Source organism: Rhinolophus sinicus, chromosome 2 (assembly GCF_057876585.1).
Source record: "Rhinolophus sinicus isolate RSI-liver-muscle chromosome 2, RSI-T2T, whole genome shotgun sequence".
Lineage (NCBI taxonomy): Eukaryota > Metazoa > Chordata > Mammalia > Chiroptera > Rhinolophidae > Rhinolophus > Rhinolophus sinicus.
The window spans coordinates 39,955,926-39,971,332 of record NC_142502.1 but is presented as its reverse complement, the minus strand read 5'-3'; the positions used below and the strand labels follow the sequence as shown (position 1 = coordinate 39,971,332).

General features: G+C 36.6%; 1 protein-coding gene across 5 annotated transcripts in view; it reads right to left on the bottom strand.

Moving 5' to 3' along the window:
• Positions 1-15,407, bottom strand: part of ROS1 (ROS proto-oncogene 1, receptor tyrosine kinase) — a 98,481-nt gene that overhangs the window by 79,904 nt on the left and 3,170 nt on the right. For all 5 annotated transcript variants that reach the window (XR_012496723.2, XM_074333485.2, XM_074333486.2 and 2 more), the window contains exons 2-7: positions 11,660-11,704; positions 9,424-9,483; positions 7,646-7,672; positions 5,951-6,011; positions 1,515-1,663; positions 713-851 (exon numbers count right to left, since the gene is read on the bottom strand). Coding sequence is in view for 4 of the 5 variants with exons in the window: in XM_074333485.2 (XP_074189586.2) it covers positions 713-851; positions 1,515-1,663; positions 5,951-6,011; positions 7,646-7,672; positions 9,424-9,483; positions 11,660-11,704 (481 nt within the window). In the remaining variant the exon portion in view is untranslated. The remainder of the gene's footprint in view (positions 1-712; positions 852-1,514; positions 1,664-5,950; positions 6,012-7,645; positions 7,673-9,423; positions 9,484-11,659; positions 11,705-15,407) is intronic.

The following is a 15,407-nucleotide window of genomic DNA, read 5'->3' as shown; positions in this document are numbered from 1 at the left end:
GTGTCTGCCCCAGGCATTCACCTTCCTGAAGGGCTCCAGGCTTGAATCCTTTTCCTGCTGTGGAAGCCCCATCTTCAAAAGCAGAAATCAGAAAATTCTCCAATATATGTACTATTTTTTTAACCATCTCAGATGAAATGTTTAAGTATTATAATAACTTTCCAGGTGGTCTCTCTATCTCTGTACTTTCCAATCTCTCTCATTTCCTCAACCCATTCTATGCATAGTTGCCAAAATTATAATAAATAAGGAAAATATTTTTAAGCGGGAAGGTACGGTGCACTATGGTAAAGGGGATATTTAAGCAGGGTCTGTCTGTCCTTTAGGGAATTGGAAATGGGGGTCTGGAAGGAAAGTAGGTTCAGGTTGCAGTAGTAAATAAGGGGGTCAGAATAAGTCTCAATAAGCAGTCAGTAGTTATGGAAGGTTTTAAAGTGGAGGAGTAGTTGCTTCACATCCTCCTTAAAAAGATGTTTACTGCTTAATTTCTCTTCCACCAAAATGTGAGCTCCACAAGAGCAGGCATTTTTGTTTTGATCATGGAGGTATGGTGAGTGCCTAGAACTCTACTTGCCACATATTTAAGTACTCAACTGTTTAATGGATCAATTAATGAAGGAACCAATTTATTTCATTGTTTAAAATAAAAAGCAACTAAACCAAAGCTTTAGCGTCATCTCCTTATTTCATAAGCAATGCGCGCACGCCATACCTCCGTAAGGATGAGTCCTGTAAGTGGGACTCGGGGGAGAATACAGCTGCAGCTGGGCTGTGAAGATCCAAACCACTCGAAAAATATATTCAGTGAAGGGATGCAGGGGCTCTACCACGTATGAGAGCTTGGACACGGCCTAGATCAACGAGGGATCAATAGTCAGCACTTACAGATTCACTACTGTACATTGTGACTTCACAGATTAATTTGTAGAAGATGGATGGCCTTTTGGCTATTGGGTGACCCACGGTCTGCCAGACCAGATGAAATGGAGGCCTGGAGCTTAGATCTGAGCCATACAGACATCAGTCTGCATAATTCATACAAAAAGTCTTTCCTTTTTCAAAATTGCAAAATTATGGATTCAGTTATTTGGCACTTATCACAGGGCTTTACTTTAATTTTTCTATGTTAATATACTTGGTGTCTTGGGACTATTTTTCTCTGAACTGGCTCATGCTTCATAAAAGGGACAATCCTCATGACCTCCCTACCCTCCATCCTAGTTAGAATCATTTTAAATAGGATGGCAGATAAGGACCAATAGTACAAGTAGTTGGTTACGTGATGCTGTGCTGAAGGAATAATATATATGTCCAATAATATAGTTTCCTCAAAAATAAAGCGTTTAGCATTAACATGTTACAGAGTAGCAGAGATTAAATACATCTAATCCAACCACTCATTTTATTCCTGAATCTTCTCCAGAATGTATATCTATAATTACATGTAGTAATTTGGCACTTTTAATAACTTGGGGGGAAAGTCTGTGTTTAAGAAGATGGACAGGTTTTCATACCTCAGTGTAAGTCCAGCTCCCCAGAAGTTGTGCATATTTCCATTGAATGATGTATTTTATCCCAGAGATATTGGCAGATTTCCATCGTAACGTCACACTATGGTTTCCAATGGAAGAAGCAAAGGGTGCAGTGGGGAGGTCTGAATTCTCTGAGAGGAGAAAACAAGATTTCATTCACCATGCAGCCCTCTCTGTCAAACCAGGAGAGAGGATGCCCATTTCATCAAGTGCTCTCAGGATTCTGTTGCTACAACTACATCTTTGCCACAGTAATTCAACTGAATAATTCACCTGATGTGCACATTCACTTGGTTTATTGTTTAAAATCAGCCAGTCAGTTGGGCAGTTTTTTCCCCCATAGAATTCACTGTTATCTCTGAAGATACTCTTTTTTTTTTTTTAAACAGGCCAGCAACATGAAGTCTTTTTGAGACTGTCTGGTTTTCTCTTGCAATACCACTTCTTTATAGGCTAGAGGGGTGGCTGCCAGAACCATCCTTTGTCCCAGGACATAAATCCCAGGACATTTTTTTTTTTTGTACTATAATTCTGCTGTTATTGCCCATCTTGTCAGCAAATAATTTTTACATGTGCAAGTAATTGTACTCGAAAGGATTTTATATTCAACTGTCTTGTCTTGCAGTAAAATGTTTCGTGACTTCTAAGTATTAGTGAAATTACAATTGTTTCACAGGTTTTTGGTGCTACTTCCCAGGCACAGATCAAGGAGCTAGACGTCTGAAAGGTATATACCACTGGGATAAAATTATTTTACTTTACTTTTGCTATTTTCCAAAATCATGACTAATTTATTGCTTCAGCTTGTTTCCCCACCACCCCAATTTTTTATAGCGGTAAAATACACATGACATAAAGTTTATTATCTTAACCATTTTTAAGTGTACAGTTCACTGGTGTTAAGTACATTTATATTGTGCAACCGTCACTACCATCATCTTCAGAATTCTTTTCATCTTGTAAAACTGAAACTCTACCCATTAAACAATAACTCATCATTCTCCCTTCCCTTCCCCCTAGCAACCGCCATTCTACTTTTGTCTCTATAATGTTAACTACTCTAAGTATAAGTGGAATCAAACCATATTTGTCTTTCTGTAGCTGACTTATTTCACTTAGCACAATGTCCTCAAGGTTTACTCATGCTGATATATATATATATATATATATATATATATATATATATATATATATATATATACACATGCTGCATTTTGTTTATTCATTTGTCCTTCAGTGGACACTTGGGTTGCTTCCATGTTTTAGCTGTTATAAATTCAATATGGGTGTATAATATCGGTGCATAAATACCTCTTCGAGACCCTGCTTTTAATACTTTTAGCACATACCCAAAAGTGGAATTGCTGGATCATATGGTCATTTTATCTTTAATTTTTCAAGGAACTACCATCCCATTTTCCACAGTGGCTATACTATTTTACATTCCCACCAGTGTTCCAATTGCAGTGTTCCAACTTCTCCAATTTCTCTTCAACACTTTTACTTTTTTTATGGGCATGAAGTGGTATTTCATTGTAGTTTTGATTTTCATTTCCCTAATGATTAGTGATGTTGAGCATCTTTTCATGAGCTTATTGGCCATTTTTATATCTTTTTTTGAAAAATATCTATTTAAGTCATTGCCAATTTTTTAATTGGATTGTTTGTTTTTTTACTGTTGTTGAGTTTTAGGAGTTCTCTATATATTTTGGATATTAATCCCTTCTCAGATATAGCATTTGCAAATATTTTCTCCCATTCTATTGGTTCTTTTTTATTTTACTATGTTGATAGTCAACATAGTATGTTGACTTTCTAGGCATAAAATTTTTTCATTTTCATGAAGTCCAATTTGTTTATTTTTTTCTTTTTTTGCCTGTGCCTTTGGTGTCATATACAAGAAATCATTGCAAAGTCCACTGTTGTGAAGATTTTGCCCTGTTTTCTTCCACTAGTTTTAGAGTTTTTAGGTCTTACTTTTAAATCATGGATCCATTTTGAGTTAATTTCTGTATATGATGTTATATAAGGGTCCAACTTGATTCTTTTGCATGAGGATATCCAGTTTTTCCAGCACCATTTGTTGAAAAGACTATCTTTTTTCCCCATTGATTGGTCTTGGCATTCTTATTGAAAATCATTTAACCATATATACAAGAATTTATTTCTGAACTCTATATTCTAGTCCATTGGTCTATATGTCTGCCTGTGTGCCAATACCACATTACCGTGTTTCCCCGAAAATAAGACCTAGCCAGACAATCAGCTCTAATGCGTTTTTTGGAGCAAAAATTAATATAAGACCCAGTATTATATTACATTATATTTATTATATTAAGAACATGTCTTATATTATAGTAAAATAAGACCGGGTCTTATATTAATTTTTGCTCCAAAAGACGCATTAGAGCTGATTGTCTGGCTAGGTCTTATTTTCGGGGAAACATGGTATTTTGATTACTATAACTTTGTAGTAAAATTAAAATCAGGAAATGTGAGTCCTCCAGTTTTGTTCTTCTTTTCAGGATTTGTGGTTCCTTGAGATCCCATATAAATTTTAGGTTGGGTCTCTCCATTTCTGCAAAGACCATCTTTAGGATTTTGATAGGGATTGCATTACATTTGTAGATCACTTTGTTACTATTGGCATCTTAACAATGTTGTCTTTCAACTCATAAATATGGGATGTTTTTCCATTTATTTAATCTTGTTTGTTTTTGAAATATTTTATAGATTTTATTTTACAAGTCATTCACCTCCTTGGTTAAGTAAATTCCTAAGTATTGTATTCTTTTTGATATTATTGTGAATGGAATTGGTTTCCTAATTTCCTTTTCAGATTGCTTATTACTAGTACACAAAAATGCAATTTGATTTTCGAGTGTTGCCTTTAAATTATGCTACTTTGCTGAAGTTGTTTATTAGTTCAACATCTCTTTTTGTGGTATCTTTAGGATTTTCTACATAGTATAAGACTATGTCATCAGCAAATACAATTTTACTTCTTCCTTTAAAGTTCGGATGCCTTTTATTAGATCTATCAAATACGATGACTCTTTCTCTTCTAATTTCTCTGGCTAGGACTTCCAGTGAATAAAAGTGGCAAAAGCAGGCATTGTTGCTTGAACTTAGGGGATAAGCTTTCTTTTACAGAAAAAGAATCACTACTCTTGTTGAGAAAACATGGTAAATTTTTGTAAGGAGCTTAAAATGGCTAAATACAAACACCTATGACCTTACTCTTCTAAAAGATAGCACAATTCTCATCACTTATAGATACTGAATCTGGGCTAATTAAAGACCATACAAGAACACTCTGTGACCCAGAAAAAAAATAAAGCCATTGTTTTCTAAAGGTCTAGATTACAGAGAGGCTTAGCACAAAGCTTCTCTGCTGGTTCTTCAATTTATGATTCATTTTTGGCTACCATAAAATACAAGGTAAAGCACAGTTCCACTTTTCACCTTTTATGGTGAAAAATGAGTAATAGCAGGGATTGAAACATGCTGTGGGACACCTTAAAGAGGAGTCCAATGTTGCAGAGTAAGGAAGAACCATAAGGCATCAAAAAAGATGTAAGTTGAGAACTGGGCAGAAGAGTTTTGTAAGTATAAGTAAATGTAAATGTCATAGCTAAAAAAAGACATGTTTCAAAGCCATGGTGATGCATATGGAAAAACAGAGGTAAAGTAGGTTTATTCTATAACATCAAGACAAAAGTTAACCAAATGAGAAAGAGAAGGTAAACTGAACTATATACTACTCTTAATACAGTGCATAGCAGAGTGGATAAGAAGAGACTCTGGAATGAGATAAGTGTGTTTTAATTCAAGTTACATCTCTCGCTAGTATACAGCCCCAAACAAATATTTACACTTGTGCCTCATTTTTCTTATCCATAAAATGAAGATGTTAATAGTATTCACATCTCTGAGAACAATAAAAGCTAATACCTATAAATTACTTAGAACAATTCCTGATTCATAAATGCCTAATAATAATTATTTGTATTTCAATATATTATTAGCTATTATCATTAAAACAGTGGCATTTCCTGACATCAAGTCAGCTCAGGATTCACATTTGTCTCTCTCATTGAAATAGAAGTGATTGCATCTACTGAACTGAGGGCCAAATCTCAAGTTCTAAACATCAGTCATGTGCTGTTTCCCCTATTTTGCTCTGAAAGACATTTCACTGAATTCATCTGAAAATGACTTCCAACTTTGAAATGATTGAAATATAGATTAGATAGATAGATAGATAGATAGATAGATAGATAGATAGATAGATAGATAGATCATACTGAGATATAGAAGTTTAGATATTTAAAGAAGTGGCTCATTATCCTTACATAAGCACAGGTTCCTAGAGTGGTGTGGGTTATTTTCGGTAATAGTCATATGTGTCTGCTTACCTAGCACTTCCGCTTCATATGCACCGTCAGAAGTGCTACAGCCGATCTCACAGGATTCTCGCTATGGGAGACAGGTAGCACATCAGTCAGTGCAGCCTTTGTACTGCTTTGGCTGATAAGCTTCACTAAACACTGAAATCTAAATGCCTGATATAAAAGTATACCTGTATATCAATTATTTCAACTATAATACTTAAAATTCCCATTTGCCAGTGGGATTAGAACAGCACCTTTCAAACATTTTTGACCATGTCCCAAATTCCAAAATACATGTAACAAAATAACTTAGTACATACATATTGGTGGGGGCGGGTAAAATTCTTGAAATAGTACTTTTATTTTTCCTTTTGAAAATAATTTTATTGAGATATATTTTATATATCATAAAATTCATCCATCTAAATCACACATTTCAGTGTTTTTTTAGCATATTCAGAGCATCACTGCAATCTAATGTTAGAATATGTTCATCCTCAAAAGAAATCCTGTACCTGTGATGCAATCTTATCTATTCTATTCTATTTCATTTTGTTTATTGTGACTCTTTATTCATTACCTTGATTTCATGAGCCTCTAATGGATGATACCTCTCAGTATGAAAAGACACTGAGCTCAACAATGCAATTATGTTTGCCATCTTAGTCAAAGTTCTGGTGAGCTAATAACCTAAAACTCTATCTTAAAATTATGTTTATTTCATATATTCATGCTTTCATTGAAAAATTAAAAACTGACTATGAGCTTTATAGGAACTAAACATTTGAATGAATGTCTTAATATCAATGTTAAAATTTTAAAGTCTACAAAAATGTAATAATGGTTAACATTTTATCTCATTAACCAAACATTTTGATGACAAAGATACAAATTTCCTGCAACTTTTAATAGATGCATTAACATTAGCTATGAAAAAAAATTTAACTTGGAGAAAAGGCACATTGTAAAATTACAACACAATCGCAATCAATCTTCCTATTATCATTCAATTTATAATTATAATACCTAGAACAACATGTTATTGTTTCTCATGAAAATAGTAGAAACCATGGCACAATTCATTTGCTCTCAACATCCCAGATAGAGGGCTTTGATTTGCAAATACTAGCTGTTCAGTGTTTGATCTGTACTCACAAAGGAAATGGACACTGATAAACCCAGGTTTGCTCACTTAAGGATTAATTTAAACAACTCAGTTTGGGTTCAGGATTATTTAATTCAAGGGTTTAGTGTACTTTTCCCATCTTCTTTCCAGGTTTCAGTAAAATACATTCAATACATTCACTAATTGCAGAGAATAAGGAAGAAAATTGCAAATGAAATCAGCAAAGAGAAGGCTATCCCTAGATGTGCTGCTTCTTCTCTCCCCACTACCCTCTCCTGCCCAGGCTTCAAGAATTTGAAACTTTTGAACCAGGTTAGAGCAATATATGTGTATACATATGAATGTGTATATACATATATACACCGATATACACTTACATATACACTATATATATGCACAAAGGTATATAAAACACAGCAAATATTTTTGTCAAAAATGGAATTACACAGTCATTTTTATACCCTGAGTATAACACTACAAGAAAGAATGTTTCTGTACACTGAGAATGACTCAGGTTTCTTCATTCTTTTTTTAACAAGAGATAAAGACCTGGGGTTTAATGAGATCCTTTTTGCAAGTGATAGCCCACTTACCTCACAAACTGTGGCATAGGTATCATTCTGCACAGAAAAAAAAAAAAAAAAAAAAAACGGAAAGGAAGACTGTTTAAAATCTTTAAAGTCGTAAATTATTTTAATGACATTTAGCTGTACATCTCATAATCTGAATGTCATTTATTTCCTCCAAATCAATTTTTTTCCAAATCAATTTCTTATCCCACCGTTGACAAACAACCAATAAAATCAATTAAAAGCAAGGAAGCACAGAGCAGGGCCTACTGTCCAAACAGGCCATGGAGGGAACAGCTATAAAAATGATGTTGTTTGCATTACTGGAAAAATGGTGAAGCGTGAGGTCTACTAGCCAACCTCAGTCAGCTAAGAGGTAATCTGTGATGGACCAGGTTAGAGAATGAGGGGGTGTTGGCAGATGCCCAGGGAAGACAGAACTTGAAATAAAAACCACCACTAGGTAAGGCCAGCAGGTCCTCTGCCCAGACTGGCTGCTCCAGTGTCCACTCTGCTTGCTGGACTGTTCCTGACAATAAATGGTGCTGCCATCTACTCACTCCCAAGTGTTGTCTGTACACCTGCTATTTGCCCCTCACTGTGTCCAGTGCAGGAAACAAAGTATGAACAGGAAAGAGCATCCTGCCCTGATGGGCTTACATGTCAGGGCAAAAGATGTTTAAACGTATAACTAGACAAAATAATGATTTAAATTGCAATTTGTAGAAAGTGCTCCCAAGGAGAGGCGAAAGTGTTTTTAGACTGTATAGTAGTTGTAAGGTCCAGATAGCACTTGCCCCACCTTCTGGTAACTTCTGTTCTATGAAGCACATAGTCACAAACATGAGAATGGGTGTGTGTAACTCCTATGACAGAGATCTGTGAGGATATACTGTAAAGAAAAGCTATGAGGATAGGCTAATGTCCTTATTTAAATCTCAATACTACAATCTGAGTTCTTAATAGAAAATGACATTACCCAACATTACTGTGATCCTTACTGATTTAATCTCTGACCTAAACAAAACAACCTAAACAAGGCAACCTACTCTTAAATCAGAAAATTCTTACCCATGAGATGGAGTAATGACAGTATATCAGGTGCTATCCTTAGAAGGGAGATTCGATTATTATCCTAATTTATTGACAAGGAAAGTAAAGTACCAAAAGTTAAGTACCTTAAGTAAGTGATACACACTGAGGGACAAAGCCAAGATAAATTAAAAGTAAAAAATAAAGTTTTGGGGGATGCGTTCCTACATAAAGTGGTGCAAACCTAGGTGCTTATGAGCTCTGGGTTAGATCGTTACCATGTTCCCTGCAGAGAAACTTAGAACATGATTTTGGACCCTGCTCTCCAAAGTAAGGTCTGGAGACCCACCAGTATTGCATCACATAGGAGCTTGTTACAAGTGCAGAATCTCAGGTCCCACGCAAGACCTACTGAATCAGAATCTGCATTTTAACAAGATCCCCAGTTGATTGCATATTAAATTTTGAGAAGCTCAGGACAAGGAAATATAACAAACACCTAACATTCTACTAAAAGGCCTTTCTAGTTTGGAGCAATTGGGCATCCCTGGGTTTCATGGTTTTTTTTAACCTCCCTTGGTCTCCAGTTGCATTCATAGGGTTGATCTCAATTTATTCCCCATCACTACGTTATTCAGTCTATCATACTTTCCCTTTAGAGTCAAGCTAACTAACTGAAAGCCAGTGGAAATTCAACTGGGGATCCTCTTAGACAACTTTTCTCTTGAGGGAAAAATTAATATAAAAACAGAAAAATAAATAATACTTACACACTTTAAAGCACAGTTTTCCTGATCTAAAGAGTTCCAAAAATGACATCCTTGGATGCACTGCAAGAGACAATAAGAGGCAGCAGTGACTGAAGAGGTATGACTTTTTTGTCACCTGAAAATGCAACATAGTAACAAAAAGTGTTTTAGAAATAGAAATCTACCACGGAAACTGTGGCCTCTAAAGGATCAGGACTTCTGGGACTCTACGCAGAGCCGCCCCGTCTACAGACAGAGCAGAGCTTGGTGTGGTTCCACTGCAGGACGGCAGGGGTGCTGAGTAGAGGTCAGCCTGGCTGGGCAGGCTGAGAACGCAGAGAATAGCTGACCTTCAGGGAGCACACTGTCCACTGTGTGGTTGGCAGCAGGTAAAGTCTAGGAGAGCATGGCGTCAAACACATCGTGGGGCCATGGGGTGGCCTCATGTGACAAACAAAACCCAACATTACTGTGATATTACCCAACATTACTGTGATCAAAGCTGGGAGTCAACCGGAAGGCAGCGTATCAAAACCTGAATAGGTGGACAGTTTGGGAAGCCAGCTGCCCCCTAGCCTGCTTTCGTCCCATAGTTGCCCTGAAAAGCTTTTCCCAAAGCTTCCCTGGCCTCCTATTGGACAGATTTAGCGCATTTCTCCCTGCCTTACTCGATCTATCTGTGTCTGCAGTTCTGTAGACCATTCTTTCCCCAGGCTGCAGTGACCCCTGGATTGCCATTCTCCTTCCTCTCAGTTCCTTCCTTTTTGCTGTCTCTTTTGCCTCCCCCCACCCCTTTTGGGTTTGTGTCCTATCCTCAGCTTTTTCTCTAACTGCTCTTAAAGCTCTCCATGAGTGAGCTCTTCCACTCCCTCAGCTTCAACCATCCTAGGTGTCAGAAACCCCCAAATTTAAACCTCAACTGAGGCTCCTTCCTGAGCTCCAGACCCAGATTTCCAATTGCTCATTAGACATCTTTATTTGAGTCCCCACAAGCACTGCAAATTCAGCATGTGAAATATTAAATTCCTCACTCTCTACCCTCCAATTCACTCTTTCTCTTCATTTTCCATTAATATGCTAGAATCTGCTGAGCCGGTTGAGCCAGGAACCAGGGCGCCTTCTCTTCCTCTCATTCCACTGGCCCCCCGGGACAACCCCTCACCAAGTCCTATCGACTCATCTCTTCATTAACTGAAATCCATCTGGGTTCCTCACTCACTCACTATCCCATTTTTCTTCTGTGCCAACCACCACTTGCCAACAGTCTCATGAGGGGCCTCTCTTGTTTCCACATTTGGAATGATCCTTTTAAAAACAAAACCGAAACACACCCTTCTCTTACCTAAAATTCTGTGTGTAAACATAACCAAATTACCAACATGGTATACAGAGCTCTCCACGATCTGGCCCTGCCTAACATGACAACCTCGTCTTCCATCTCCCCATCCTCCACACACATACCCCATTTTCCAAGTAAGCCAAAGTGTTCTTACTTTCCTGAACAAGTTAGGTTACCTCAAACCTTTGCCTCTTAGCCCAAAGAGTTCCCTCTGACTGGTAGACACTTTCCCCTCTAGGTCTTCTAGAAAACTCTTCATCTTTGTAGTTTTAGTTCAAAGGTCAGGCAGAGAAGTGAGATGCTTTTCCTCTTGTGTATTCTCTTTGCCCCTCACCCACACCGCTATTCTGCCTCTCAGAATGCTGTCTAGTCATAGTTTTGTGTATGTGTCTGTCTTTCTTACAAGGTTGAGAGTCCTTTAAAACATGATACCTCATGAATTTTATTCATTATTAAGTCCCTATTACTAGCACAGCACCTAGTTCATACCTATGCTTTGAGTCACTAAACATTTGTTGAATAAATGGACACAGGTGCAGAAAAGTAATAAAACCCTAAATGTAATTGTTAGAAGACATATTGAGGACTATCTAATCCAAACTTCCCAGATAACACATAATAAAACTAAGTCTAAGAAATAGTAAGCAATTTGCCCAAAGCTGCACAGCTACATAGAATCAAAATCATGGACTTGAATTGGTCCTGTGCCCTTTCCACTTCAATACACTGTCCCTGACTTCATTTTTGAATATTCTGTAATTCAGATTTATAACTATTTTCGATTGTCCTTCTTCCATCTTGGACAACTAAATGAGATTTTGCTTAAGAAATATTCTCATTGTAATAAAACCTGATCATTGCTCCCTTTTTATCAATGCAAACACTGTAAAGTTTTTACCAGTAGAAACAATTACTCACCGGTTCACTCAGATTATATGGCATGCCAGTATCAAGCTGCCCACCCTGAAATGAAGAAGGAGGTAATAAACACCAGCTCTCAGTATTGTGCTCAGTATAATGACCAAACCTTTTTATAAAAAAAAGCTTCCTGGAATAGTGCTGCTTCCTTCGTGTTTTTAAACTATAAAGCAAGGAGCCAAATGTTTTAAAATCATTAAATCAGTCATGACATCAGATAAAATGCCAGTGCAAATTATAAGATGTAATGTCTTAGAATTCTGCAGAAATGATAAAGGTGGGAGTGGGGATGTGGCTACACGGAGTGGTTAAGGACAACGGATTGTCACATAGAGTATTAAACAAGCCTGTAACATCAGAGGACTCCTGGATTAAACATGAATTATGTTCATATTTTTCTTTTTAAAAACTGGTCTTATTAAGAGAAGAGAAAAATACAAATTCAGAATATTACATAGATTAAACATCAGATCACGTATTTTTCCTCACAGTCCCACAAATTTTAAGAACTTTGTGCTGAGGGAATATGAAAGAAATAGGAACTAAGGGGGAAAGTCTATAAATTGTTCATCCACTCCCTGGTCCTTATTTGAGTAGATGCCTTTATAAACAGAAGGGCTTAAAAGGATGGCAATACTGGGCATATGACAATCAGATATGTACCTGAATAGTGTTTCATGGATATGATCTAATTGTCAACCTGTCTCACAGATGATTAATTTAGAATTACAGGCAGGGGAAAACTAAGTGAATTTTTCTAGTTGGTACTGCTCAGAATCCCCCCTGAAAAGTTGCTGAATTTGAACCACTGACTTGGAGAGGTGATTAATTCCACAAGGAGCAGGACATGTGTCGTTGGCCAGCTCAGAACCTGGAACAAGCAAGATATGTTCCAGGAGGTGACAGAAAACGCAAAGGGGCCCGGGAGGTGGTTTGAGCACCTGTTGTGGCCTTCTGAGCATCCCATGCTTTGCAGAGGGAAGAGAACAAATGTCCGTCACTAAGTTCATTGAGCACTTTCTCTCCTCCATGGAAGCACCATCCATGTTTCTCTTCACTCTATCCTCTGCACCTAGAACTGTGTCTGAGGGATAACAGGTATTCAATAAACATATACAGAAGGGATAAATCTATGAATTTAAGGTGGCTACTACTTAGGAATGTTCCAGCAGTTTTGTCCTTTAGAAGCATTGTCCAGTGGCCTAGCATGAACAAATATTGCCTTTTTTCCTTTCATTTGATGTGTGAATAAAGATTCCTCTAATCTCTATTTCCTAACCATTTATATCTGTAAAGAAGGATGTTTAATACATTTTTGTTTTTAGATACTAAATACTTAGAGTAAGAACTGTATCTTTTATATAAATTGTGCAACTACGTGCTTAATAGTACTTTGTTTCCATTATTTTGTTCAAAATGAAGCTTTTGATTCCCCTTTATATGATTGAACCACTATCGTATACACTTGAGTGTATGATAGCGAATTTGCAATTGAAATTTTTCCTATCCCTTCAAAAATCGCTCATGAAAGCAAAAGGGTGGACACTGGGTAGTTTTTGTGTTCCATTTTACACAACAGGACAGTCATGAAGTAACATTGTAACAGCATTGAATTCTTCTGTTGGTAGCTCTCAAGATTAAATTTAACAGGCTGAATGGAGTGCCCATCAAGTGGTCCCATGAATCAGGTCTATGGGGTTCTGAGAAAGCAGGTTTTGTCAACACTCTTCTTGAATCAACATTCTTCCTCCATCCCCGTCCTCATCATCATAGCTAACAGTTAGTGATCAATTCCTGTATTCCAGGCACTCTTCAAGATATTTTACACTAAATCTCATTCAACATCTCAACAACCCTATTAGGTAGGTATTATCATTAACTCTATTGTACAGGTGAGGAACAGGGAGATTTAGTAAATTGCCCAAGAGTTAGGATTTGAAGGGGATATGGGGAAGCTGCCTCCAGAGCCTGTGCTCTTAACCAAAGTAGGATGCCTCCTGTAATCTGCACCAAATTCACATTCCTCGCTTTGGAGTTAGGATCCTGCCTGGTTTACCTTAGTTCACCTGCTCCAATCATCTGCTTAAAACACACAATCCTAGTCTTGGATCTTAAGTCCTCTTAACCCAACACCTACTTCTTGGCACGAGCTCTCCTATGCCACCCACCTCAGGTGGAACTAATTTCATTCTTTACTTCCTACTCTAATAAATGAAACTGAGCAGGAGGATGTGCATTTGAATCCCACATATGACCCTTGCTCCCAATATGTTAGTTTAAACGTTACCTGTGCTGTCTAAAATTAGTCTTCTCACCTGAGACATAACTAAAATAATATTTAGTTCATAAAGTTCTGTGAGGTTTCAATTAAATAATGGATTAATCATTATATAGTACAGTGTTAAGCACTTAAAAATCTATTATTAATATTATATGCAAACTTGCTATAAATAGCCTTTTGCAGACATGTCTTTGGTTAGCTATAAAATAATGTCTTCAGATAAATTTCTTGATGTTCAGGGTTAAAGGTATATTTTTCCTTTTAATTTTGATATTTATTAACCAATTGTTTTCTAGAAATCTATCAATTTGCATTCTAACCAACAGTTCATGAAAGTGCCGTTTTATCCAAACTTTGCCAACTATGGATGTTTTTACTTTTGCCAAAATAATAGAAGAAAATTTGATAATTCATTTTTACTGTGCATTTCCATGGTTTTTATGAAGTTGAACATCACAGGCATTTTAGCCATTTTAATATATTTTTTTGAAGTAGGTCTTCATGTTCTCAATTTATTTTAAATACTGTCTTATATGTATAAGGGTTGGTAAAATTTTATCATAATACTTTTTCCCATTTTTTTTAACTTTGTTTTTACTGTATTCTGTTTATTGTCATATAGTTTAACTTACTAAGCAGTCAAATTTATGAATAATATCTTTTAGGGATTCCTGATTTTTGAATCAGGCTTCTTAGAGCATTCCCACTCCAAGATTATAGAAATATTTATTCCTCATTTATTTCAGTATTTTTATGGGGTAAAGTCTTGTTTTGTTTTTGTTATTTGTCTGTATTTAAATGACATCTTTTTAAAATACCACCTAGGATTTATTTGCATCAGATAGTGATGTAAGGAGATGGGGGTTTTTTATCCATTTTTTAAACTCTTTTTTTAAGGCTTTCATTTTTTTTTAAAGCAGTTTTAGGTTCACAACAATTGAGATTAAGGTTCAGCAATTTTCCATATAACTCCTGCCCCCACACATGCACAGTCTCTCCCGTTATCTGACCAGAATAGTACATTTTTTACTAAAGATGAACTTATATTGACACATCATAGTCACCCGAAGTCCACAATGTATGTTAGGGTTCACTCTTAGTATTGCACATTCTATGGGTTTGGATAAATGTATCCATCATTATAGTATCGTACAGAGTATCCTCATACCGTAACGATCCTCTGTGCTCTGCTTATGCATCTTTCCCTCCAGCCCCCTAAACCCCATTGCTGTCAACCACTGAGCTTTTCATTATCTCCATAGTTTTATATTTTCCAGAATATCATAGAGTTGGAATCATACAATATTTAGCCTTTTCAGATTGGCTTCTTTCACTTAGCATTATGCATCGAAGTTTGCCTTGTCATGGCTTGATAGCTCATTTCTTTTCAGTTCTGAGTAATATTCTATAGTCTGGATGTGCCAGAGTTTATTTATTCATTCACCTACTGAAGGAAGAAGGTTTTTC